Source organism: Cyprinus carpio, chromosome B23 (assembly GCF_018340385.1).
Source record: "Cyprinus carpio isolate SPL01 chromosome B23, ASM1834038v1, whole genome shotgun sequence".
Lineage (NCBI taxonomy): Eukaryota > Metazoa > Chordata > Actinopteri > Cypriniformes > Cyprinidae > Cyprinus > Cyprinus carpio.
The window spans coordinates 25870025-25895547 of record NC_056619.1 but is presented as its reverse complement, the minus strand read 5'-3'; the positions used below and the strand labels follow the sequence as shown (position 1 = coordinate 25895547).

Here is a 25523-nt window from a genome sequence, read left to right as displayed (position 1 = left end):
TTCATCAGTAGCCTGTTTGAAGTTTTGTGTTCGATTACTTGTGTGGTTTGTTGTTCATCAGGAGCCGGTGATGCCACTCAAACAGGAAGAGGAACTGGAGGCAGAAGCGCTGAAGGAGTACGAACAGTTTCTGGCTCTGGAGAAGATCATTTTGAAGAACATGGGCCTCCTGACCGAAACAGAGGACAGATCAGACCTGTAACACATTAGAAACATCATCAGTACACTCTAGAACAACCAAGAATCTAGAAGTTACCAGATGATCTAATAACAAGAGTTCTGCTCATTGTGCCATTAACACTGGAACTTTAATTCAGTGTCTAGCTCAAAGCACTCTGATTAGAATGATCTAAAAACATTGTTATTCATCTTAACTTTTCAATGGAATTGAAATGGAATTTCTTACAGTGTTTGGAACAACATTCCTAATCTAATATTAATTTGAATCAGATTTAAACTTCATTTGATTCCTTTGGTTTTTGAACGCTGTAGCTACAGCAGCTTTATTGTAGTGTATTGTAAGCTTTCTGAATGTAAAACATTAAAACCCCATTTTTTAAAGCAGGGCAGATAGGGTGTTTTGTTCTTGTAAGCTTATGCGCTCTGACCTTGAAGATTGATTCTTCCTCCGGTTACTGGTCTCAGTTCATCTTCGTAATCAAAGACGCTCTTAATTCAGCGGCTTCACCTCCGACAGCTAATCTATAACAGCTTATCTGCTTTCATACGGACACGTTCAGCCTCTAATGTACAATATTGATCAAGCTCAGCCTGGCTCATATTGATTCAGTAGATACTAAACTTCCTTTTTAAGCAGCGTACGTGACAAGAATTCACACGCAAAGCAGGTTTGGTCGACATATAGAAGACTTTCAAGTCTACTTTATAAAATGCATTTCTATGCGTAACAACAGAATTGCAAGACACATGCCCAAAATTGTGAGATGAAAGTCACAAGCACTTTTTTTAAATTCTTTGGTGAGAAATAAATTCACAATCCTGACATCTCACAATTTTGCATGTTTATCTCACAATTCTAAACTTTTTCTTGCAATTCTAAGTTTCTATCTTTTTTTTTTTTTACCAATTTTAAGATATGAATTCAGAACTGCAACAAAAATATCTAAATCCTTAACTAGATATCTTTAATAAATAACTATTCTGCAGCAGAAAAAAGCTTCAATAGTAAATGTCTAAAAGCGTAGTACAGTTCACAACTTTACTGCTGCATTATATTGCATGAAAATCCCAGTTTATGTCATTTATAGTTCATTCTTGACACTGAAAATTAAGGTGAAAATGAGTGCATTGGTTTATGGGACATTGTTTTTTTTTTTTTCATATTCTGCACATATTGGCAGTTGTCTTCATATATTTATTTTGATTTAGTGTGCAATAACCCTAAATCACAGACTCAAGTTAATCTTGCATTTTGTGTGTCTGTTGCATGAAGCCGCACGTCTTCATGAACCAAACAATCACATCTTCTGTTCAGTCTCTGTAACTCTCATTATCCAGCTGCATTACATGTCTATCTCAGCGTTTTCTTTCTTTAATCTGTTCCTGTTGGGCAAACAAAGGCAGTTTTGACTAAATCTGGCCGCGTTTCAGCAATGATAAAGCTTTTTTCTCCTTTAAGCTCCATCTGATACTCTGATAGACGTGTAATTTTACAACCATTTATGAGCATGAGCTGCAAAGGTCTGCAGATGTTTAGGTATAAATGCTAAACGTACAATGACAGCAACTGCACGATCACCTCTATGAAGCGTCGGCCAATCAAAGGTCATCTCTTCCAGGCAGCCAATCAGAAGGCTCTGCTTGACATCAAAGGGTCTTTGGGACGTGACTGGGCCAATCACACGTCTGAACTGCAGCCAAACGCTGACAGATGCTCTGGATGTTTATCACAAAGTGCAGGTGTCGCTGAAGACGCACATCTGCGCTGCTGGAGAAATCATTTACCCAGCAAACCTGCAGGATGTAGAGAACGTAGGGACAACAGGCCAGTAATCTCATGTGTCTCCTCATGGGTTTCAGAAAAGATCTTAAAAATGTGTCTCAGTGATGGAAGCCTGTTTCCTCCAAAGGGTTAAAAAATAATTATCTTAATTAGTTTTTCTCACAATTCTGAGTTTATATCTCCCAATCTGAGAAAAAATATGAGATATAAAGTTGGAATTGTGATTCACAATTATGAAAAAAAAAAAAAAAAAAAAAGTTCTCACAATTCTGGAGTTGTATATCTCCCATATTGAAAAAAATAACAGATATAAATGTGCAATAAAAAAATTTGGAATAACAAAAACAGAAAGTAAGATTCGCATATTAACTTTATTTTTATTCAGAAAAACAAAACAAAACAAAAACCAATTTGAGTCAGAATTTGCGAGAAAAAGAACTGCCATCCAGAAACTCATTGAGGGAAAAAAATCAGGAGAAGAAAAAAGTCTTGCTTTTATCTCCTTAAGTTGAACAAAATAAGAAATCGCAATTCTGAGGAAAAAATTCAGAATTGTGAGCTATAAAAAAACCCTGAATAGTAAGATTAAAATAATCGTTAGATATAAATGTGCAATTCTGAGAAAAAATTCAGAATTGTGAGCTATAAAAAAACCCTGAATAGTAAGATTAAAATTCGCAATTAACTTTATTTTTTATTCAGTGGCGGAAGCAAAAAAGACTTGCAAGAAAAAAGTACAAAATCTTACATCATATCCCTCATTTCCCCCCAATAACGCAACAAAAAGAACAAACACAAAAAAAAAAAATGTGAAAGACAAAACTTAAATACTACCTTACATTCTGAGAAAAAAAGTCAAAAATGTGAATTAAAAAGTCACAATTACCTTTTTATTTATTTTTTTACATTGCGGAAACATAATCAGTATCATGAGATGATCAGAATCAAAATTCTGGAAAAAAGGCAGAATTGTGAGATGTAAAAATTGAGAAAAAAAGTTAAAGAAATGTAAAAATATAAATGGTCAGAATCCTGAGTTTCTTTCTCACAATTGTGGGATAAGTCGCAAATACCTGTTTTACGTCTTAATCCTGTAAAAAAATTATATGAACTCACTTGATACAGTATTGTTCAAAATAAAAAAAAAAAAAATTAAATAAACACAATAAACATATCAGACTGATGTTGATTCATCAGTGGTCACATGTCATGACAGCTCGCCAGCTCATGTTCCAGTGACAAATTACAGGAACGTTTGGAAACGAAACGTGAATCCGTGGAGGACAAGCGTGACTCATTGTAGCCGACGCTGACCTTCGATTCACATGACCATCTGCAGAAATAAGCAGCTAAATATATCCAGACATTTCAAGAAGAACAGTCAAGTCATCAGGGCTGCATGAAACATAAACTTTAATGTGATCATATACTTCTCAATATCAGTACAAAGAATATCTGCTTTAGTCGTACGCTCATTTAAGCACAACCAATCTTTTACAAAAAGACCAAAGCATATCAAAGCAGCTCACAAGTTTCCTTCTTGCTGACCATAGATCAGTTGCTATAAGACACGAATCTGATCTCAAATCAGACTTTAAGAAACCAGGTCAAACACTCCAAAGGTGTGGGAAACACAGGGGTTCCTGTCCAAACACTCTAAAAGTTAATACTTTTGCATACTTAAAATCTAGTGTGACCGTCCCTACTGAGAAGAAAATATTTTTGCAAAAAAGAATGCAAAAATAAAAGTTAATACTTTTGCATACTTAAAATCTAGTGTGACCGTCCTTACTGAGAAGAAAAAAACCTCAAGACGATTGGTTTTAATTGGTTTATCTCCTTTAACCCAAATTATTCCATTGGTTTCTATTTTCTATTTGCTGTGTATCAAGTCCTTTATTTAGATCTTTTAAAATAAGATTTTCAACTAAAGACTCATTGTAGCATTGTCAGGCAAGAAGCACAATCAGAAAACAAACCGCTCGTGTAAAGATTCAGTCTTTCTTTCACAAGACCTGCAAATTTACAACCGAGCCATAAACATGAGCAGCTGCCAAATGGAGAAAACAGAATTTCACTGTAATTAAAATAATCTCTATCTACACGCATAAATACATCCCGCTGTAGGAGACACTGAGAAACACTTAATTTTTGACCGTAAAGCTTTTGACCATGCAATGCTCAAATTTCCTGCACTTTCGTGACCACAAAATACCCAGAATCCCTCGCAGTTCTGACTGTGGGTTATATTATTACATAGATCCAACAATATATATATATATATTTATTTAAGGCTGATCTACAGGCCAAATACTACAAGGTAGCTGACAAACATTTAAATATGCACAAACTGAAGTGTACATCATCAAAAATACGTTTTCCGACTATATTCAGACATACATACATGTGTCTGTCAAATACTGATGAGTTTGTATCCCTGGACTGCTGAGTGTTGTCATGGTGTCATCATGTTACCATGATAACCATTTAGATTTTTTTTTTTTTTTTTTTTTTTTTTTTAAGTGAAATTATATCCATTCAATATGTTTTTAGGGAGCGCCCATCAAAGCAAAATAAACGTCAGCAATTTTAAGTTACTTTTTAAAATTTATTCTCAAAAACTTACAATAAAATTCTAACTATTTTTAAATATTTATTTTACTACTTACTACAATCATATTCATGTTCAGCTGTCCATAGCTTGTTTAGGGGGACGTTTGAAGTATTTTTAAAATGAAAAAACTCAAACAGTCGCTGTTTTAATCTCATACGACCACAACCTCAATACACCAGCAACATTTAATCTCTCTCTGAATGGAAAGGGTGTTGGGTGTCCAATACTGCTCTTGGAGAGCTACCTTCATGCAACGTTTCTCTTCAACACATTTGCCTGAATGTAGTAGTTAAACAGACAGTAATTAAAGACTATGATTAGAGCTGGAGCTGAAGGTGGCCTTCCAGGAACAGGACTGGACATCCCTTGTTTAGGTAGTAAGGGTTAAGATAGGGTTAGGTTTAGTATACAACATTCAAAGTTTAGGGAGCAGGAAACAAGGACCTCAAACTATTGGCTAACACAACTTCACTAGGTAATTTGCATTGGAGACCCCTGATGTAGGGTTCAGGGTTGTAGGGTTGGGGTTAGGGTAATTAATTCTGCTCCTGTTGATCTACCTTCCCTCCTCTTTAAACGATGCTCAATTCCTTACTTAGCTGGTGTGGAGTGTGTTTGTGTTTGGAGGGTAACAGAGGAGGAACAGGATATAGCATTCAGATTAAAAAAAAATTCAGAGTTTAGGGAGAATGGTGCAGGGATCTCAAACTACCAGATAATGATGTAGATTTTAGGGTTACTGGGTTGGGATGTTCAGTTCAAATCCCCAGGAGCAGGAACAAACATCCACCCACCTCAACAATTCAAAACACAATCACGCAATAAGATCACAAACAAAGACAGCAGGTTAGGGTTACGGTTTAGGATAGAGTTACGCAATAAGATTACAAGTTTAGGGAGTAGGGTGCAGGGATCTCAAACTCATGGCTAACACCACCCTACTAGGTCATTTGCGTTCAAAACCGCTGATGTAAGGTTCAGGGACATAGGGTTGGGGTTAGGGTACTTAATCCCGCTCCTGGTGATCTACCTTCCTCTTTAAGCAAATCCCAGGATATTGTTTAGCTGGTTTAAGTGTGTTTAAAGGGTTGGAACTGAAGACTACAGAAAGCTGGATCTCCAGGAGCAGGAACAAACACCCCTGGTTAGGCTCTAAAATTTAGGATAGGGTTCAGATATAATATTCAACTTTAGGGAGCAGGGTGCAGGGATCCTAAACTACCAACTAAGACCACTTTACTAGGTAATTTGCATTCGAGACCCCTAATGTAGTGTTCAGGGTCAGATGCTCAGTTCCATTCTTTGTGATCTACCTCCTTTATAAGTAAACCCCAATACCCTGATTAGTTGGATTAAGTGTGTTTAAATAGAGCTGGAGATGAAGCTGGCTTTCCAGGAGCAGGACTGGACACTCCTTATTTAGGGTGTAAGGGTCAGGATAGGGTTAAGGTTAGGATATAACATTCAGAAGTTTAAAGAGTAGAGTGCAGGGATCTCAAACAACAATCTAACACCACCTCCACAATAAGTAATTTGTGTTCGAGATCCTTGATGTAGGGTTCGGGTCTTAGGGTTGGGGTTAGGGTTAGGGCAGGGAATTCAATATCTCCATGAGAAGGACTGAGTACCCCTGGTTTAGAGATGTATCTGTAGTACCTAGTTCTCCCACCGTAAGGCTTCACACCTGTACCTGAACTGGCCGTGCATTTAACAGCAGGCCCCATAAGTGCATTGGTTTTCATCGTAATGTTTTGTACCTCCGTAGAAAGTGAAAAGCTCTCGCTGTCATAAGCACCACCTTAACTCAATGAAGGCACCTGGTGCACCCCTATGGGTTCAATGAGTTCTTCTCATAAGAAGAAAAACAATGATGAGATCAACAACATGGAGACCAGGAGACAAACGAAAAGTGAGGAATGTCTTCTTGTACAAGCATCCCAAGTGTGCATGGGAGCAAGAACGTTTCATAGCGCTGATGTCTCTAGGGAATCACCACCATATTTCATCTGTCCTTGTAAAGAGTCAATACCCTATGTTGAGCTTGTTTTTGTTGAGCTCCCTTTCCAGGTTGCCGATTAGAGTGTCAATGCTCTCCTGCAGGTCCCGCAGGTTGACCCTGTTGCTTAGGACTGGGCTGATCTCTTGGATCTTCATGTAGGCCTGGTAGTTGTGTTCTTTGGGTCGGTGCTCTGGGAGGATCTGATCGTAGGGGGTTGTGGGAAGAGGTTCCTCCACTTGTAGCTTGTCCAAAACTACTGTATTCTCTTCCTCACTCACTTCCTCTTCCTCCTCTATCTGCATTTCCTCAACCCTCTCCACTGCCTGGTCCAACTCGGGCAACTCTTGTTTGGAGACTACATCTCCAGTACCCTTCAATAAGTCCCCCTGTTCCTCCTGTCCTGCGTTCGGAGGTTCTTCGCTGGGAACGTCATCATAGTCTGCCTCCTCCAGGCAGCACGGTTGGAGGTACGTTTCCCGGCATCTGCTCCAGTCCCCAGCATATCTGTTACTGGGACTGTCCAGACGGCCAGCTCTAGGCCGCAAAACGCCTGCCATGTCCGCCTCGGTTAGATTTAGCACCTGTGGACGCTCTTTCCTCCTCCTTACGGCAGCCGTCACTGCTGGAAGCATTTCCACCGAGGCAGGAACCGGAGATGAAGATTTACCCTGAGCATCCACAACTTCAAAAAAAGACAACAAACAATGGGTTTAATCATTTGATTATAAATTAAAAACACATTTCAGATAATGAGAGTATATACAGAATAACCAATTTTGGGGAAAGTACTTTGAAACTGGCAACTCAAATTTGAAAATAGTAAGCTACTAACAAAAAGCATTCTACTATACCGTGAAGCTAGTACAGGAGGTTAATATTTTTGTATACATATGATACAAAATATTTAATAATTTTAGTTACTCCCAAAACTGGCAATAATATAAATGGTTTGATTATGAAAAAAACTCAAAGCATGCAGAACAAATAAGATACATGCCTCAAAACCCCAAACAAACTCAAAGATCCTAACTACTGACACCAACCCAAATTGGCTAAACCTCAAATACTTTGTTGAACTTGGCCAAACTTGGCCCTACAAACCCTCCAAACTTGGCATAAAAGTCGTAAACCTGTTAGATCTGGTGGAGGACAGGAAAGTAGCAGAACGGTCGCAAGCTATCAGTATTTTTAGCTTCAATTTGAACAAATCTGCGTGCTAGCAAGATATTGAGGTAGTGTCATGAAGGGCTAGTGGAGGACACACAAAGCACACCCATTTAATCCTGTTTACCTTTCCCAGTCTGCCCTCTAAACCCTCTGAGGACTTTAGCAGTGGCCTACATGTGATGGGACAAGTAAAATAAACAAACAAGCACAAATAAATATACAAAATACAACTAAGTACTATAGAATTAGATTTGTAGCTCTTAGCCTTAACGCATTATGTTGTTTTTACAATAAGAGTACTTAAAGAATGTTAAAGCAGGCTTAAGGCTAGAATTTCTATGTACACATTACCTGTTAAGCTGGTTTTAACTTAGTTAACTTAGCTTAGTTAATTACCAGACATTATTTGCCGTAGTTAATCAATGCTAAGTTCTGTTTAAAATAGAAAGGCCTGCTTTAGAAACAGCGTTTTGATAATTAAACTGATTTAAATAAATAAATGGAAATGGAATAAAAATGTATAAAAAATTTGTAAAATTTCACCTTAAATTTAAGCTATAATTTAAGATATATTTTAGATTTAATTTAAGATGTATTCTCTGACATATTCTCTTAAATTTAATTTATTATTTTTTTTTAATTTAAATTAATTTTTTTTAAAAATTTAAATTAATTTTAAATTAATTTTAAATTAATTTTAAATTTATTTTAAATTTATTTTAAAAAATATTTTCCATTTTTTTTTATTTATTTATTTACTTTTTATTTAAAATTTAGACGATGTTCAGAGGTTTTTACTGAAAACCTAATGCAATTCCGACAAAAAAAAATACCCTGCAGAAATCTTTATGTGCACATAATTCAAGAAAACAACAAACACAGGGACACTAAAGAATATGCATCAATATATCATGTGCCCATGTTGAGACACACACAGTTTGACACACAAGCAGACAAATAGACAGCCGTCCCAGAGCAGGACAAGGGCAGCAGGCCTCATGGGAGTTTCTCCACGCCTGACGGAGGCTCTTTTGCAGCGTGAGGCCCCTCTAAACGGGCTGATTGTTCTGAGGGTGAGGGGGCGGGTCGGCCGGAGTTGAAGGTTAAGACAGGAATGTGCGTAATTACAGACTGAGGTTTACTGTACTGTTCCTGCGTGCTGGAGGAAGTCACGCTCACAGCGGGGCAGAAATCTGTCTGAAACCACGGCCTGTGGCGAGACGCGTCAGGATGGGCCGCAAGAGTGTGAAATTAAAGCCCAACACGAGATTTATGAGACGACCCTGAGACAAGGAACAACTCAACTAAACATGACACACTTGTGTTGTTTTAAAGCCGTACGACTATCTTTCTTTTGTGTGGTTTGGAGAAATGTACCATACAGGGTCCAAACTCTTGCAAAAACTACCTGCAAATACCCAGTGTATTATTTCATTTAAAAACAGGCAAATACTACTAGCACTACTGAGGACTAAATGATGATTAAAGGAATGCAATAGCAATTTCTCTGTTATCCACACTGTTTTCAGTGATAATGGTAATAATAATAATAAATAATTGTACTTTATTAAATTAAACAATAAAAAAAAAAAAAAAAAACATATTATAAAAACAAAAAAACAATACTATTACACGGTAAAAAAATATTATAGTATTAACACTGTTTTTAATAATAATAATAATAATAATAATAATAATTAATATACATAATATTATTTTATTAAATTATCTAAATTAAACAAATTTATACAGAATATATTATAGCAATATTATTTTATTGTAAAAACATTATTTAGTATTAAATTATACAGTACTAAAACAATAACAATACTAAAGCATTATTATTATTATTGTCAGCATAACTATTTTATTTTATTGACTTAGTGATTAAAATGAAGTCACTATAATAATGATAATACATTTTCTACATTATTCAAATTAAACACTACTATTTTACAATGCTATTGTACTGTATAAAAAAATACACAAAAAAAAAAAACAAAATAAAATAATAAAAAAAAAAATAAAACATAAAAAGCAAAACGAAAAATGCAAAACAAAAAAATTAAACCATAAATAAATGCAGAAATGCATAAATAAATAGTTAAATACATATCAAAATATTTAAACATTAATAAATGCAGAAAATAAATATTTATTTATTCATTCATTCATTTCTTTATTTATGTATTTATTTATTCATTTATGTATTTATTTATTCGTTCATTTATTTATTAATTCATTCATTTCCTCCCTCCACATTTCATTTTCAGCGTCACGGTTTTGGGCACGTCACTCAGTGGGCGGCGTCACCTTTCAAACTCGATTTCTTTGGTCTTTCGCCTTTTTCTTGTTTTTTCGCATCACGAGCTATGGCAGAGGATGGTACAGTAAATTAAACTAAACCAACAAAAACAAATAAAAATGAAATGAAAAAAATGAAAAAAAAAAAACAAAAAAGAAATACAAAAAAAAACAAATGAACGATTAAATAAATAAATAAATACATAATTAAAAACATACATAAATAACTAAATAAATACATAAATAAATAAAGGAAGACATGATTTATTTATTGTATATAAAATTTATTTAAAATAAAGGCATTTATGCACTCATATATGCATTTAATTATTTCATTATGTACTTCACAATTTATTTATATATTTCAACATTTATTTAATTATTTAATTTTGAGTAATTTGGCCCTCCATAAAAAATAGTATTTACTGTAACCACAATAATAATAATAATAATTATTATTATTATTATTATTATTATATATTTATATAATTATATAATTATTATTATTACTATTGTTGTTGTCATTAATATTATTGTTATTAATATTATAAATAATTATTTTGTTTTGTAATATATATATATATATGTATACAAATAATTTATTATCCAATGTAAACAAAAAACTAATTCTATTGTACTGTAAAATAAAATAAAAATATTCTATATAATTTCATAAAACAAATTATTATTACAAGCATTCTTATTATTTTACAGAACAACAGTAAAATTACAATACTATTATATTCATAGCTATAACTTATAACTAATATTTTTGCAGAAAAACACAGGGCAACATTAAAGCTTCTCTTTATTTTCAATCAATTTACAGATGATTCTCATTACAAATTTGGGAAGAAGCACTATGAAACTCTCCCAACAGCTTTATGCCTTATATCTCCTTTTGTGTTTCACAGGAGAAAGAGACAGTGGTTTGAAACGAATGTGTGTGATGTGTGTATGTATGTATGTATGTATGTATGTATGTGTGTGTATGTATATACATATATATAAACCTTGCTACATGTACTGTGTTAGGCTAACTGAGACTCGTCATAGCACTTGCATTTTATTCCTCTTCTGTTGGTTCTGATTGCTTCTATTGTCCTCATTTGTAAGTGGCTTTGGATAAAAGCGTCTGCTAAATGGCTAAACTCGAGTGAAATGGTGCATGTCTCACCTGGCCAGAGCTGAAGCAGGTAATGAAGGACCTCGATGTGTTTCTTGAAGTGCAGAGCGCTGGCAAGCTCCTCGGAGTCAATGAAGACCCGGTTCCCGTGGCAGGACGCCTCCTGTCTCTGGCTGAGCAGAACCGGCCCGAAACACACCGCCAGGTTCTGACAGGTCATCTTATTCACCTCGTGATGGGACGCCACGCGCTTCAGGTGATCCAGAAGCTTCCGTAGGGTCGCCTGAGCACAAACGCACACGTGTGAGAGATCAGAAACAGGACAACGGATGAGAAACGGTTTCCCTCCAGAACCTTCCCGTACCTTCTCAACCTCCGGCAGGATCTCCAGCAAACTGACGGCGTGATCCGAGTCGGCCGAGTCGTTCTCACAGCCGCCGCTTCCCATCTGCAGCGGCCTCTTGACCATCGAGTCCAGAACAGACTCGTACAGTGGCTTGGTGATGAGAGGATGAGGAAGCTCACGGAGGTAGTCCTTCATCACGCCTGCAGAGAGACAAACACACTGCTACTGTGATCCTGTACTGTGTTACAGATCTTTCTTATCGCTCTTTTATGTCTGTGCTGTTGTTTGTCTAACTCTGTAAAGCGATAGATTTCATAAAAAAAAGAATTCTTTATAAATAAATAAATGAGATTAAAATAATATAAAAAAATTAAGATGAAGAAATGCAAAATTAAAATCAAAATAAGTAAATATAAAATAGCACAAAATAAAAGTACATTCAAAATAAATACTAAATAATAATATAAATAAATAAATATAAAATAACACAATAAAAATACACTAAAAATAATTACTAAAAAAGTTAAAATAAAAGAATGGATTTAAATAAATACAAATTACACTAAAATAGATAAAAAAATAGATTAGAATAAGTAAATAAATAATACAAATAAATGCAAAATAATATATTTAATAGAAATAGAATAAAAGAAATAATAAAAATAATAAAAATGCAAACAGGAATTAAAACAGTAGAAATTAGTAAATAAATCAGTAAATACACACACACATAAATTTTTATTATTAAATTTATGCATTTAGCAGACGCTTTTATCCAAAGCGACTTACAGTGCATTCAGGCTATCAATTTTTACCTATCATGTGTTCCCGGGGAATCGAACCCCCAACCTTGCGCTTGTTAACGCAATGTTCTACCACTTTAAAATACTAAATTAATGCAGAATATAAATTAACAAATGTAAAAATGTTAATATATAAAAAATTAAAAAATAAATAAATGAAAATAAGACAAATAAATAATAGATTTAAATAAAAAGAAAAAAAAAAAGTAAATAAAACAAAATTTAACACCAAAATAAAACAAATAATAAAATAAATAAGTAAAAAAATAATAAAAACAATAAAATAAACAATTAAACAAAAAATAAATCAAAAAATTAATGGTAACAATAATAGTTACTATACTAGTACTATAATAATGCACAGAAAAAAAAAATTATCTAATGTAGTGAATGTAACAACAGAAGCTAAATATTTTGACGTTTCTAATATTATACTTTCACAGTATAAATTAGGTCTTTACACAAGAAACTATAAAGATGCCTTTTATATTTTAAGTAGAGGTTCTGTAGCATCTAAAAGACTGAACATCACTGTTATAAAGTGATGAACTTTATCTGCTGTATGGAAGATGTGAGGTAGTGACAGTCTGCTATTGGTCAGTCAAGCAGATTGCCCCGCCCCCAAACTCACACCATTGGTCGAGCCAGTTGTTGATATATCAGGCCGCTCAATAAAACAGATCAGTTTTGTGTTTTATTTTTCTGGAAGTCTATTAAACGTACTTCTCCTTTAACAGAAATATAATCAAATCTGACAGCAATCCTGTAGGAAATATCATCTGGAGCCGGTTTCTCCAGGGCTCTGATTGGCTGGATTCATTCCCGCTCTACAGGCCTGGGATCAGATGAAGCGCTATTGTTGTGTTTTTGTGGAAGTGTTGGAATTTGGCCCGGAATGCTGAGGTTGGGAACAATGAGAGAGCGAACGAATCCAGACGCAGAATTCACACCTGAGCAGCTAGAGACTGAGCGGATGACATTAAAACACAGCCAGAGAAAGAGAACTAGCACCGGTATTCATCAAGGACGCTTTAAATCGATCAAAAGTGACAGTAAAGACATTTATAATGCTATCTGAAATAAATGCTGTTCTTTTGAACTTTCTATTCATCTGTGAATCCTGAAAAATAAAATATCTCAGTTTCCACAAAAAATATTGTGCAGCACAACTGTTTTCAACATTTATAATAATCAGAAAAGTTTTGATTTCTGAAGATCATGTGACACTGAAGACTGGAGTAATGATGCTGAAAATACAGCTGCGCATCACAGAAATAAATTACAGTTTAACACATATTCACATAGAAAACAGCTAGATTAAATCGTAAAAATATTTCACAATTTCCACAAAATACATATACGGCCAAAAGTTACTGACAGAGTTTTTCACAGGCCAATTACCAGACTGTAAATAGAAGCGCTAATTCAGACGTGACCTCTGACCTAGGAAGAGTGTGTGACAGCAGAATGTCACGGGCAACTAAAGAAAACAGACAAGAACACACACACACACACACACACACACACACACACACAAAGTGGATGGGGGAAGGGAACAGCATATCAATAACAGGACTGATGGACTGACTTCAGTCCTCCAGAATACATATCCATATATATATATATGTGTGTGTGTGTGTGTGTATGTGTGTGTGTGTGTGTGTGTGTGTGTGTGTGTGTGTGTGTGTGTGTGGATATATAGTGGTAGATGAAGAACAATTATAAAACTGGTCATTTATGTATTGTTTTACAGATAAAATAGCAAAAACAGAAGCTGATTGGTTGGCTGGTGGCCAGGTGCATGATGGGACTTTGAGCCACATGTTGGTTTAAAAGGCAAATAAACACCACCTGCTCATACAACATTACACAGCGGACATCAACCTCTCTCACACACACACACACACACACACACACACACACTAAACACTGTGAAATACGACACAGAAGCTTCAGTGTGTTTAACACACAACTGAGATTAAATACATACAGCTGCACTTCATCAAACTCAACTGCACAATGTTTTATCTCACCAGGGCTGCATTTACTGATCAAATATACAGTAAAAAGTGAAATATTATTACAATTTCAAACATCTGTTTTCTATGTGAATATCTGTTAAACTGTAATTTATTTCTGTGATGTGCAGCTGTATTTTCAGCATCATTACTCCAGTCTTCAGTGTCACATGATCCTTCAGAAATCATTCTAATATGATGATCTGCTGCTCAAGAAACATTTCTGATTATTATCAATGTTGAACACAGTTGTGCTGCACAAAATTTTTTGTGGAACCCGTGATGCTTTTTATTTTTCAGGATTCACAGATGAACAGCAAGGTCAAAAGATCAGCATTTATTTCAAATAGAAATATTTACTTTACAGTAAATTCACATCCAATCAATATTCATCCATCATAAATAAATAAATCCATTACTTAAAAAAAAAAAAAACATTAAACAAAAAATCTTACAACCCAAAACTTAGGAATGGTCGTGTATAATATATCGCACAGCTTTAGTCCTCATTACAACAATGACCTCCGTTTCCCGCCAAATCTTACACATGTACATTGGACTCTGTTCCTTCTGTGTGTGTGTGTGTGTGTGTGTGTGTGTGTGTGTGTGTGTGTGTGTGTGTGTGTGTGTGTTTTGTGATACTCATAGAGCTGAACACAGAGAAGCTGTTGGCCTTGTTACTGTCTGTGTTCTGCAAGCTTTCGGCTGACCTCTGACCTCTGGTTAATCTCATTCACAAAGGCCTTATGACACAGTCAAGACTCACAAACTCACACACACACACACACACACACACACACACACACACACACACACACACACACACACACACACACACACACACACACAGGTTCATTCACATTTCTTAATACTCTCAAACTAGACTTCAAGGTAAATGGTTTTAGTGGAGTGTAAATCTCAGTAAATGTGTGTGAATGTATTGTGTGTGTGTGTGTGTGTGTGTGTGTGTGTGTGTGTGTGTGTGTGTGTAAGCGCTGATATGCAGTACCTGTAATGACGTTAATATCTGGGTAGTTGTTTTCCGAGAGCTCGACGGCGTGACTGTCCCTCTCAAACGCTTCCCGCAGCTCCTTCTTCACCGCAGCTGAACCGCACAGACGATACAGACCCACCACCTGTCAATCACACACACACACAACCCTTATACAGAGAACCTCACAACAACATCACTAATCAATAACACCTATAACCACCACGCAATGCTGACACTAACAACACCATTGTAGTAATTAGGAGGAAACATCTCTAACTGTATATGGTTGGTAAAAAAAAAATGTGCGCCCACTCACACACACACACACACAGACATATATAGAGAGAGTGCAGGAAATATATTTTTTATTTATAAAGTACAACAATAATGATAAACATAATAACAATAAAAAATAATATTTGATTTAATGATTATTATTAATAATAATAAAAAATCATAACAAACATCATCAATGTACATCTGTATGTTAAAAAATAAAATTTGATTTCATTATTTCATCAAACATAATAATAAATAATCATAATCATCATCATCATAATAATAAAATTTGATTTCATTATTTTATTTAATTATAAATTTGTTCATATTTTATTATTGAGAAATTATATTTTTCACATTTTTATCTGTATGTTGCATATGTTTATTAAAACACAACAGTAATAATACAACAACAATAATAATAATAATATTCAAAACAAAATAACCATAATTATCATCATCGATTAATTAATAATAAAAACAATTAATAATTATTTTTATTTTAATATATCAATTTATTCATCTGCAATAAGTATTATTATTATTAAGATACTATTTTAAAATGTTTATATCGGTATGTTGCATATTTCTGTAAAAATATAATAATAATAAATCAATACATTACTTAAGTACAATGTGTGTGTGTGTGTGTGTGTGTGTATATATATATATATATATATATATATATATATTTTTTTTTTTTTTTTTTTTTTTTTTAATTAAGAATTATTATTGTTTTAATAAAAATCATGCAAAATACAGATGGAAATGTTTGCTAAAATATCTCATTCACCACTGGTAAAAAGTCTAAAGCGTCTCACAGCTGAGAAAAAATGAAATGTGGACCCTGGTTGGAGATAAATGAAAGTGATCAAAAATGTTTTGTACCTCCAACTACATATCAATTTGAGAGCAGTACCAATACAATATAGATTTAGGTTAGCAAAGGTCTTTAACTTAAGCCTCTTCTTTGTTGCACAAGATGTAAAAATGTGACAGCTTGCACGTAGAAGCACATCTCCTTATTATCCAATTCTTAAAAAACATTTCCTGTTGGCTGTCGGAAAGACTGCAGGTATAGTAAGATCCGGAGTCTTAACCGGCTTGGATCCGGACCAGCTCACACCTGCAGTCCTGCTCAGCACAGAGTCTGACAAACAACTGCAGTACAAACCTGCACATACACAACACATTCATTCACAGAGGACTTCTGCCGCCTGCTGTGGGCGGAGTTAAAGAACAGAGGGAGCCAGTCAGATTCAGCACTCAGTGCAACTACTTAATGCATACTACACTATAAATTGCATGCTATTTTTAAAATTAAATTAGCCTAATACAATCATCACATTAAAACAACAACATTAAGTTTAAATCATAAAACAACAAAATACAAAATAAAAAATAAATCAGACTTTTTAGGATTTTTAATTGGTTCATATGTCATTGTCCACTTGAGTTATATAATCAACACATTGAACAGTGTGTGCTGGTTGCATTCCGACAAGTATTTTCATGTACCATACTGCCATGAATGCTGTTCACTGCTAAACATCTTTAATGACCTACTACTTCTGGCTAAATGTGCAGTTTACAACAAAAAACACTGTGTGAAATACTGTATTCCACATTGCATTGTGCTCAACTTGATGAATGAGCCTGAGTATCTATACAATATTTAAAATGTTTTTTTTATTATTATTATTATTATAATAATAAAAAAATAATCAATGCATAAATGCATATATAAATGCATAAAGGGAAAATAAGCAAATGCACAAATGCAAAAATGCCTAAATGCATAAATAAATGCAAAAATAAACAAATGCAAAACGTTAATATTTAATATACAATATATATGCACATAGTTTAGTATGTAGTAAGCTAGCGTTTCATCTCAAACACAGCCTAGCCCATTCTGCAATGATTTGGCAGCACAGGCGCCAATAAACAGAAGAAATTCCCTGCAATGTGAAACAGCAGCTTGGTTCAGACCAGTGGCATGTGTGTGTGTGACTCTAAAAATGTCACCTAGAGTAAATAATAGCTTGACCACAGTCTTGTTAAAAACAGCTAAAGAGTTTCCTAAATCTACTAAAACCTTCCTCCTTTCTTCCCCTAGTAAAGAACACATCCTGGTTCTGGGTTGGTCTTCAGTTTTAGCTTCGCCTGTAACTGTGCATGTGACCACAGATTCCAGGCTGCCGCTAACGTGACATGCATTAAACCCAGAGAGGAATTTTTCACTTGGGCACAAGCCAAACGTCTCCACACAGACTCAACGCTTGGCTTCCGGAGCTGCTCTTCAGTAGGTCAAACTTTAGAGGTCAAGGGCTAATTTGTAAAAACAACAGTTCGAAATGACTCTCATAACTCAAAACTTTGAGGCACAGAGGTAAAGTATTTTAGGTGAACTATTCCTTTAAACAGGCAAGAAGGGCTGTGGAAAAACCCTCACGGCACACGGCTAATCATTTACCCATCCAGGTTGGTGGTTTTCCTGCGGCCATAGTTCAGAAGAAACATTCCTTTAGCTTTCGTGAGCTTTGTATATCGTGCTTTCTTAAGACAAACTATACTGACTTCAGGCTTTAGTAAAGAACTCCACACAGTGAGCAGCTAAGCTCTGACCTTAAACCAAGTTCACTTATTTCAAGAACACTAGGGAAACACTAATTCGGTGAACTGAATGCATAACAATATAAAACAACCACTAGGCTAGGCTACTGCAAATCCCACAGTATATACTGCAGTATACAGTACATAATTACTGTCTTAAACAGCAGTGTGCTATGTTGCTGTCACGTGACCAAGAATATTTACATTGGCAAGAAGCATCCAATTATCATCTCAAAAATAAATACAATAATTGCACATTTGTGCATCTCTGGTACCATGAATACCACAAACTAGAGCTTCTGAAAAATGTTAGTTTCAGTAGTGTAGTGTAGTTTAGTTTAGTTTGTTTGGAGTCTAACAGCACTTATATACTGCACAGTATGTAGTGTATACTTTAAAAAAAGATGGAAAGCATTGATGCCTGAATAAATACAAATGTGGAAAATGCTTAAAATATTATTTAACAGTATGTAGTATGCAATAATCATTGCTTTAAAATGAGTATGCTGCACTTGTTACTATTTATGCATAAATAATAGCAAAAATAAACCAGGGCATTAATGCATAAACAATGCATACATAAATTCATAAATGCATGCATAAATAAAAATGTTTAAAAACTGTATTCACTAGTATGAGGTATGCAATAGTCAGTATACTGTGCTTGTCACATGACCTCGCTGCATTTCGTGAATACTTGAACTATCTTATTGACTAATGACTTTTAAATACAGAAAGCTGCACTGTATTTAATACATACTGCATACTAACTTAAAAAAATATGTGAAATAGTATGTTACACTGTCGCCACATGACCTTGCTAGGTTGCATCACCTCAAAAAAGTGATGACTGCACAGCAATGCCACTTGGGAGCAGTGCATGAATAAGAAAAACCATGATAAATTTGATATGCGGATATAAGCATCAGATATATGGTCTTGAGCTGCAGATTTAGCATTCAGAGGCTCACAACACGCCACAAAGGGGTCAGCGGAGGTAAAAACAGCCTTAGACAGATTGAGAGAAACACCCTCATGATCCCAGCAGAACTTTTTTTTTTTACACAGACGGGCTGAAAGTCTCTCTCAGCCGATCTAGAATCAGATCTTCCATGTGTGAGTATTGAGTTGCAGGGGTAAATCTGATCAGAGAACAGCAGTCAGAGTTGTTTTGTGGGTTGACGGCAGACACACTTGGTGGGATAAATGGTCGAGAACAGCATTAAACTCTGGGTGACACTGTAACAGAGACAGATTGTGTGTGTGTATAACGGAGATGAATGGCTAGGATTTTGGCAATATGCCTGTGCACACAAACCACCGAAAGGCCTTGCTAAGCTTGTTTGTGTGAGTGTGTAATGTCCATGGACAAGGACTTTAGAACGGTTGGTGAGCTCACTTTAACCGAAGCCTAACGAATGACAGAAGAGACTCATGGGCTACGTTCACACTCCAAGCCTTAGTGCTCAGTTTTGATTTATTGCTATTCACATTATTTTGTAAATGTGGCCAATATCAGATTTAAGTATAAATTGCTAACAGTCCTGAAATGACCAACATGCACAAAAGAACAACAAAGGCGGCATACAGAGGCTGTCATACAGAGGTAAACCTGGAGGCCAATGAAGTCAGCGTTTACACATATATGTATTTTGATGTGGCATGGAAGCCAGACAAGAATGAGGAGAAAGAGAGCAATGCTATTCCCATAAAGTTTTTCCTCTAGTTTTGCATGTAGATAGCTGTCATCATAATACTTATGCATAACAAACTGTCCCTCCACTGACTACCTTCACAGCTATCTTCCATGTTAACTGAGTAACCAAGGAACTACTAGTATGTAAAACCTTTGGAGTGACTCCCGTCATCCAAAGTGACGTTAAAAGTACCAAAAATTCTGATATGACTGTTCAGACTGAGATCGCATTGCAAAACAATGTACTTAGGATGACATATGGAAGTGGGCCAAACCTGAATTGGAAAGATCAGATTCCATGTGGTTTGTGCTGTTCACACTGCTCGCATGTTAGTATAAATTGTATTTGGGCCACTTTTAGGCTTGAAGTCTGAACGAAGCCATGGAGATACACTTTAAGGCTAAATGCGTAATTTATGGGCAACTAGTAGGACCCATTACTACTGCAAAATACCAAGCAAATTTCTCAAACATTCTTACTGCTCTTTCTGACCCATCAAATGTAGTTCCATCTCAAACTCTTCTAGGACTCTTTTGAAGTATAACCATTGTGATACTTATCAGAAAGCCAATATCTCAAACTCTTCTAGGACTCTTTTGAAGGTGAACCTATGTGACTCTTCAGAAAGTCTATTTCTCAAACTCCTCTAGGACTCTTTTGAAAGTGAACCATTGTGACACTTATCAGAAAGTCAATGTCTCAAACTCTTCTTTGGCTCTTTTGAAGGTGAACCAATGTGACACTCTTCAGAAAGACAAAGTCTCAAACTCTTCTTTGGCTCTTTTGAAGGTGAACCAATGTGACACTCTTCAGAAAGACAAAGTCTCAAACTCTTCTAGGACTCTTTTGTAGGTGCCACAGTGCGACACTCTTCAGAAAGTCAATGTCTCAAACTCTAAGGGTGTATTCACACCAGGAAAGTCATTTGCTAATGGCTTACATATAGTTGCAGATTAAACTTGAATAAAAGTACTTTGACATCATAAGAATAACACACTTCACCTTAAGTTAGAGATTAATTCTGGAACAGCATGCAGGTTAAAGAACCATAAAGATCTGCTCTACTCACTCACCTGACAACCCCTCCTCTCGATCTCAGAGATGCATTTCTCGATGAGCAGTGGAACCATTAATCCAGAAGCTTCCCGTTCCACCACACGCCGAGCCTCTATGCCAAACACCTGTATTTCGTGATCCCCCTCCTGGCCATCAAGAGAGTTCTGCCTCTGCTCCATGAGGCTCAGCTTCACGTAGATCATTCCACGTGGTTCCAGGCGGACCGCAAGCTGATGCATCTTACTCACACGAAACAAGGGCGGGAGAACCACAGTCCCATGGCAGCACACCCGGTTCCTTCGTGGTGTGGACTCCCAACTGAAAACAACAAGTTTGAGGTGCTGAGCGTTCTCTAAATCAATGTTGAAGGTGTGGTCCATGTCCAGGAAGGCTGTCCGACAGGTCAGCAAGGCTGTGCGAGCTTTGTTGACAGAGTCCACCTGGATGGCGCAGTAGACATCACGGGAATCAACCCGCGGTGGCTTCAGGTCCTCTGCGCCATAGAAGTGCAGACTCATTAGTCCAGAGATGTACGTTAGGCACTTTGGCTGCTCAGAGAAACTATACGAACGGAAGGCGTCGATATCCAGCTCCGTGCCAGGGAACCTCAGACTTCCGCCGTTCCCATTGGGATCCCTGTCCCGGGCTTTACCGTTCTTTCTTTCTGAGTTTCCGTGCTTTCCGGACTTGGCGACAAGTTCCGGTGAGTCTCCATCGCTTAGGTAACCTCCCTTACTGGCCGATTTGGGAATGCCACCGCTATTGCTCCTCCTCTTATCGAAGTTGTGCTGTGTAGAAACACTGCTGTCCAAATGGTACCACCAAATCACATTACCGCTTACCAATGCAGTCGTCACACCTGCTGGAGACAGTCTGGACTGGGACTGGCCCAGCTCTGCCATCCCATTGGTTCTTGGTGAGTGAGCCCTGGGTTCTGATTGGTTATTGCTGATAACCACATTGCTAGATGAGTTCCCTTTAACACTAAGCTTCCGACTCAGATCAGGCAGTTTCTTCATCTTCATAGAGAGTTTTCGGACAGTCCGTGGTGACTTGATTTTATCAGGAAAAGACCAGTTGATAGTAGTGCTTCTTTTAGCTGGGTTGGGACTAGAAGAGGGAGAAAGTCCACCAGTGGACTGCTCTGAAGGATCTGTGGAATGAAAGAGGAGGGTTTAATTAGTACATTGACCAAGTCATTGACCCCCAGGTCTTAGCTGACCCTTAGATGAACTCAGTACCATTTGTGGGTATATGTTTTAAGTGAATCTTATACCACAAGATTATTAAATTTCTCGTTTGGATTAGTTGATAGATGCTTTAATGTTTCAAGCCAAATTCTTTCCAAAAAGTAACAGTGATTTGGAATATTCAAAGCAAGATACTTAATTGGTGGAAGATTTACAAACAAGAGTGCTTTAAGGACTTAAAAATGTCATATAAATTAATAAACGTATGTCCAAGGTGTGACAGTTCAACACTTCTTATATCTTCAGTTCTTAAAAAACATGTCATCAATTATTCCTTTACCTAACCAAAACTCTTGTTGCGTGCTCAAAACAACCCCAGTAACTAGACAATTTGACCCATTATCCATAATTTTTTCCTATTGCCTCTGGCCAGTTCGCTCCTGTTTATTCCACAGGATTCCCCTTTGCTCTATGCACATACATGCCATAATAACTACATATATCCCAAAAAGTCCCTTTCCAGCTCAGTCACACACATCAAAAACAAAGAACATCTGTGTAACATTCCAGAGTGGAGCGATAAACCAGACCTTCCATTGGCCAAGACCGCTGTGGTTAAATCACTCCATCAGCATAATTTGCTCTTGCTCTCTCGATTAGTAGATTTCCTTTTACAAGAGACTTCTGGACCTGGGATGCAGTTATCTCCGCAACGTGTTACCACAGTCATTATGCAGTGGCTAACAAATCAGATTTCTTGAACATGCAACCCAGATCGGTCTGCTTCCTCTACCTCGCCCTCTCTTTCTCTCTGATCACATGGCACGTTCATCTGCTTTACTACAACAGCAGCTCTGTTGCCACAGTTCAGGGCCTCCTTCAACACCCGCCGTTTGATCTGGTACTTACCCGCCCAGATAAAACAAAGACCCGATTCTGTTAAAGAGAGAGAGAGACATGCCAGTGTGAAGAGACCAAGAAAAAAAGGGAGGCAAGGAGAAAGAGAAAGACTGTTTTGAGAAAGATTGATGTGGAGGAGATGGAGCAGAGGTTCACACTTTGGCAAGTGTGTGTGTCTTTTTAAAAGGTCAGATCACTTAAATATTAAGAATTTGTTATCATTAACTCATATTTCTTGTGTTTTGGAGTACGTCAGGACCCAACCTCTTTAAATTCTGTCAGACTAAACCGGGTCGGAAAGGCTTGCTGCATCCATTTGCACAATATGAAGGCTTAACTAGACAGCTTGCATTTACCTAGTTTGTTGTTTATCAATGCATGTTATTGTGAAGAAAATTATTTTTTTCGTCTCTGAAATGACATTACATTCTGCTGATGTCACCAAGGCCATGTGGGCAGAGAAAAATTATGTTAACCAATAATATCATAGTCCACTTTTCACAATCTAATCAAATGCCACTTACATACAAGTAAATATACAAACAGTCCATACAAACTGAATGCAAAGTGTGAATAAGATTTGAAAGCTAATTAGATTTTTTTTTTTTTTTTGGTAATTTAAATAATAAAATTTGCTTATTTTACGGATATTAAAATATTAATCAGATCAGCTTTTTTCAACATTGATAATATTAATAAATATTTATTGAGCAGCAAATATGCATATTAAAATGAGTTCTGACGGATCATGTGACATTGAAGAGTGGAGTAATTATGCTGAAAATCCAAATGCGCATCACAGCAATAAAATATATTTTAAAATATAAACATTAATCACATAGAAAACAACTATTTTGAATTGTAATAATATTTCACAATCTTTTTACTGTATTTTTGAGCAAATAAATGTAGCCTTTACTGAGCATAAGAGACTTCATTCAGAAACATGAGCAAATCTTAAAAATTCCAAACTTTTAGTGTATGCAAAAGCACAATAAACAATACTGATTAATTAACGCAATAATAGTTTTTAACTTTTCACAGAGCCCTAACTAATTTAACAGTGTAAATCCCTACACGCAACTGAAAACCTAGATGTAAATGTGACGCCACACACACACACACACACACACACACACACACACACACACATGTCTCAGGGGCCCAGATTAGGAGGCAACGTTGCATTCCAAGACACACACACCCCTGCTCTCATCCACACAGAATACAGCATCTCTGATCAAAACACTAGATTTATTTGAAGGATTTATATCATTTAAAAAAAATAATAATAATTTCTATCAACCTACTGTAACTTGCAGAATTTTATTTTGTTGATAACACTCACTGAGTGTGTGTGTGTGTGTTTATTTTACATGTTTAATTGCGACAGGTGGTGAGTGGGCCGATCTGGTCACTAGTCACACTAATTATAGAGTGTCAGAAGACATTTTACAGCCTTATCTGCCACACACACACACACACACACACACACTCTGTGCCATTAGTGACAGAGAAAACTGGAGCGTTTATCTGAGATCGTGAAGTCTGATGTCATGGACTGTGTGTTGGACTGATCACAGATCTGCTCTCTAAATGATTCAAGAGCTTAATTTAGAACCACAGAACAGAGCTCTGTTACACACACACACTCACACACACACACACACACACACACACACACACACACACACACACACATACACACACACACACACAGGGCTGGGCAAAAATCAGACACTAATATTTTAAGGCTGTCATTATATTCTTGAGTGTGAATTTGAATTGAACTGCTCACACCCCACAGGATGTTAAATTGGAATTTGAATATAAATTACAGGAAGAGGAATTTACTGAATTGCAATTGAATGAAAGCTTTAAAATATAAATAATTAATCATTAATTTGCAACGCTTTATTCCCTAACTAAAAATGTGAAATATATTTTGATTATATTTCTCTATAATAAGTGCAATACTGTTTTACAGAACATTGTTTTCAGAGAATTTTATAAAGCCATCAAATTTTTATTTTCATGAGCTGTAACTGACAAAAATAACTGTAATTTTTACCCTTTCGGTCAAATATTGGGCTGCAAACCATTGATTATCCCTTACATATATAAAGTGTACGTGTGGGTGTGTGTGTGATTATACATTAAATAATATTATACATTTTATATTATTATATCAGTAAGTAAATATACATTTCTATAGCTACTGTATGTAAACATTTCTAACAGTTACGATTATGATCTGATAACTTAATTTTGAATGTCAAGACCTACATTATAAAAGCACATACACAAATAAATCAAATAAAGTCAAATAAATACTAACCTCAAATTTAAATACCAATTTCAATGTAAATATTTAGCATACATTCAAAAATGTATAGTTGAACTGTAAATGTAAACTACACTTAAAGCAGTTTCATGAAAATATTTGAATTT

At 35.9% G+C, this 25523-nt stretch overlaps 2 protein-coding genes across 5 annotated transcripts in view; one reads left to right on the top strand and one right to left on the bottom strand.

The window, feature by feature from the left end:
• Nucleotides 1–994, top strand: part of dnai3 (dynein axonemal intermediate chain 3) — a 22451-nt gene extending 21457 nt beyond the window's left edge. Inside the window, 1 exon segment of the mRNA XM_042750978.1 lies at nucleotides 62–994. Coding sequence (XP_042606912.1) covers nucleotides 62–202 — 141 coding nt within the window. The 3' untranslated portion in view covers nucleotides 203–994.
• A 4421-nt stretch (nucleotides 995–5415) lies between these two features.
• Nucleotides 5416–25523, bottom strand: part of syde2 (synapse defective 1, Rho GTPase, homolog 2 (C. elegans)) — a 36508-nt gene continuing 16400 nt past the window's right edge. For all 4 annotated transcript variants that reach the window (XM_042750075.1, XM_042750076.1, XM_042750077.1 and 1 more), the window contains 5 exons: nucleotides 21000–22135; nucleotides 15350–15476; nucleotides 11538–11719; nucleotides 11225–11456; nucleotides 5416–7258 (listed from right to left, as the gene is read on the bottom strand). In XM_042750075.1, the coding sequence (XP_042606009.1) occupies nucleotides 6600–7258; nucleotides 11225–11456; nucleotides 11538–11719; nucleotides 15350–15476; nucleotides 21000–22135 (2336 nt within the window). In that variant the 3' untranslated portion in view covers nucleotides 5416–6599. The remainder of the gene's footprint in view (nucleotides 7259–11224; nucleotides 11457–11537; nucleotides 11720–15349; nucleotides 15477–20999; nucleotides 22136–25523) is intronic.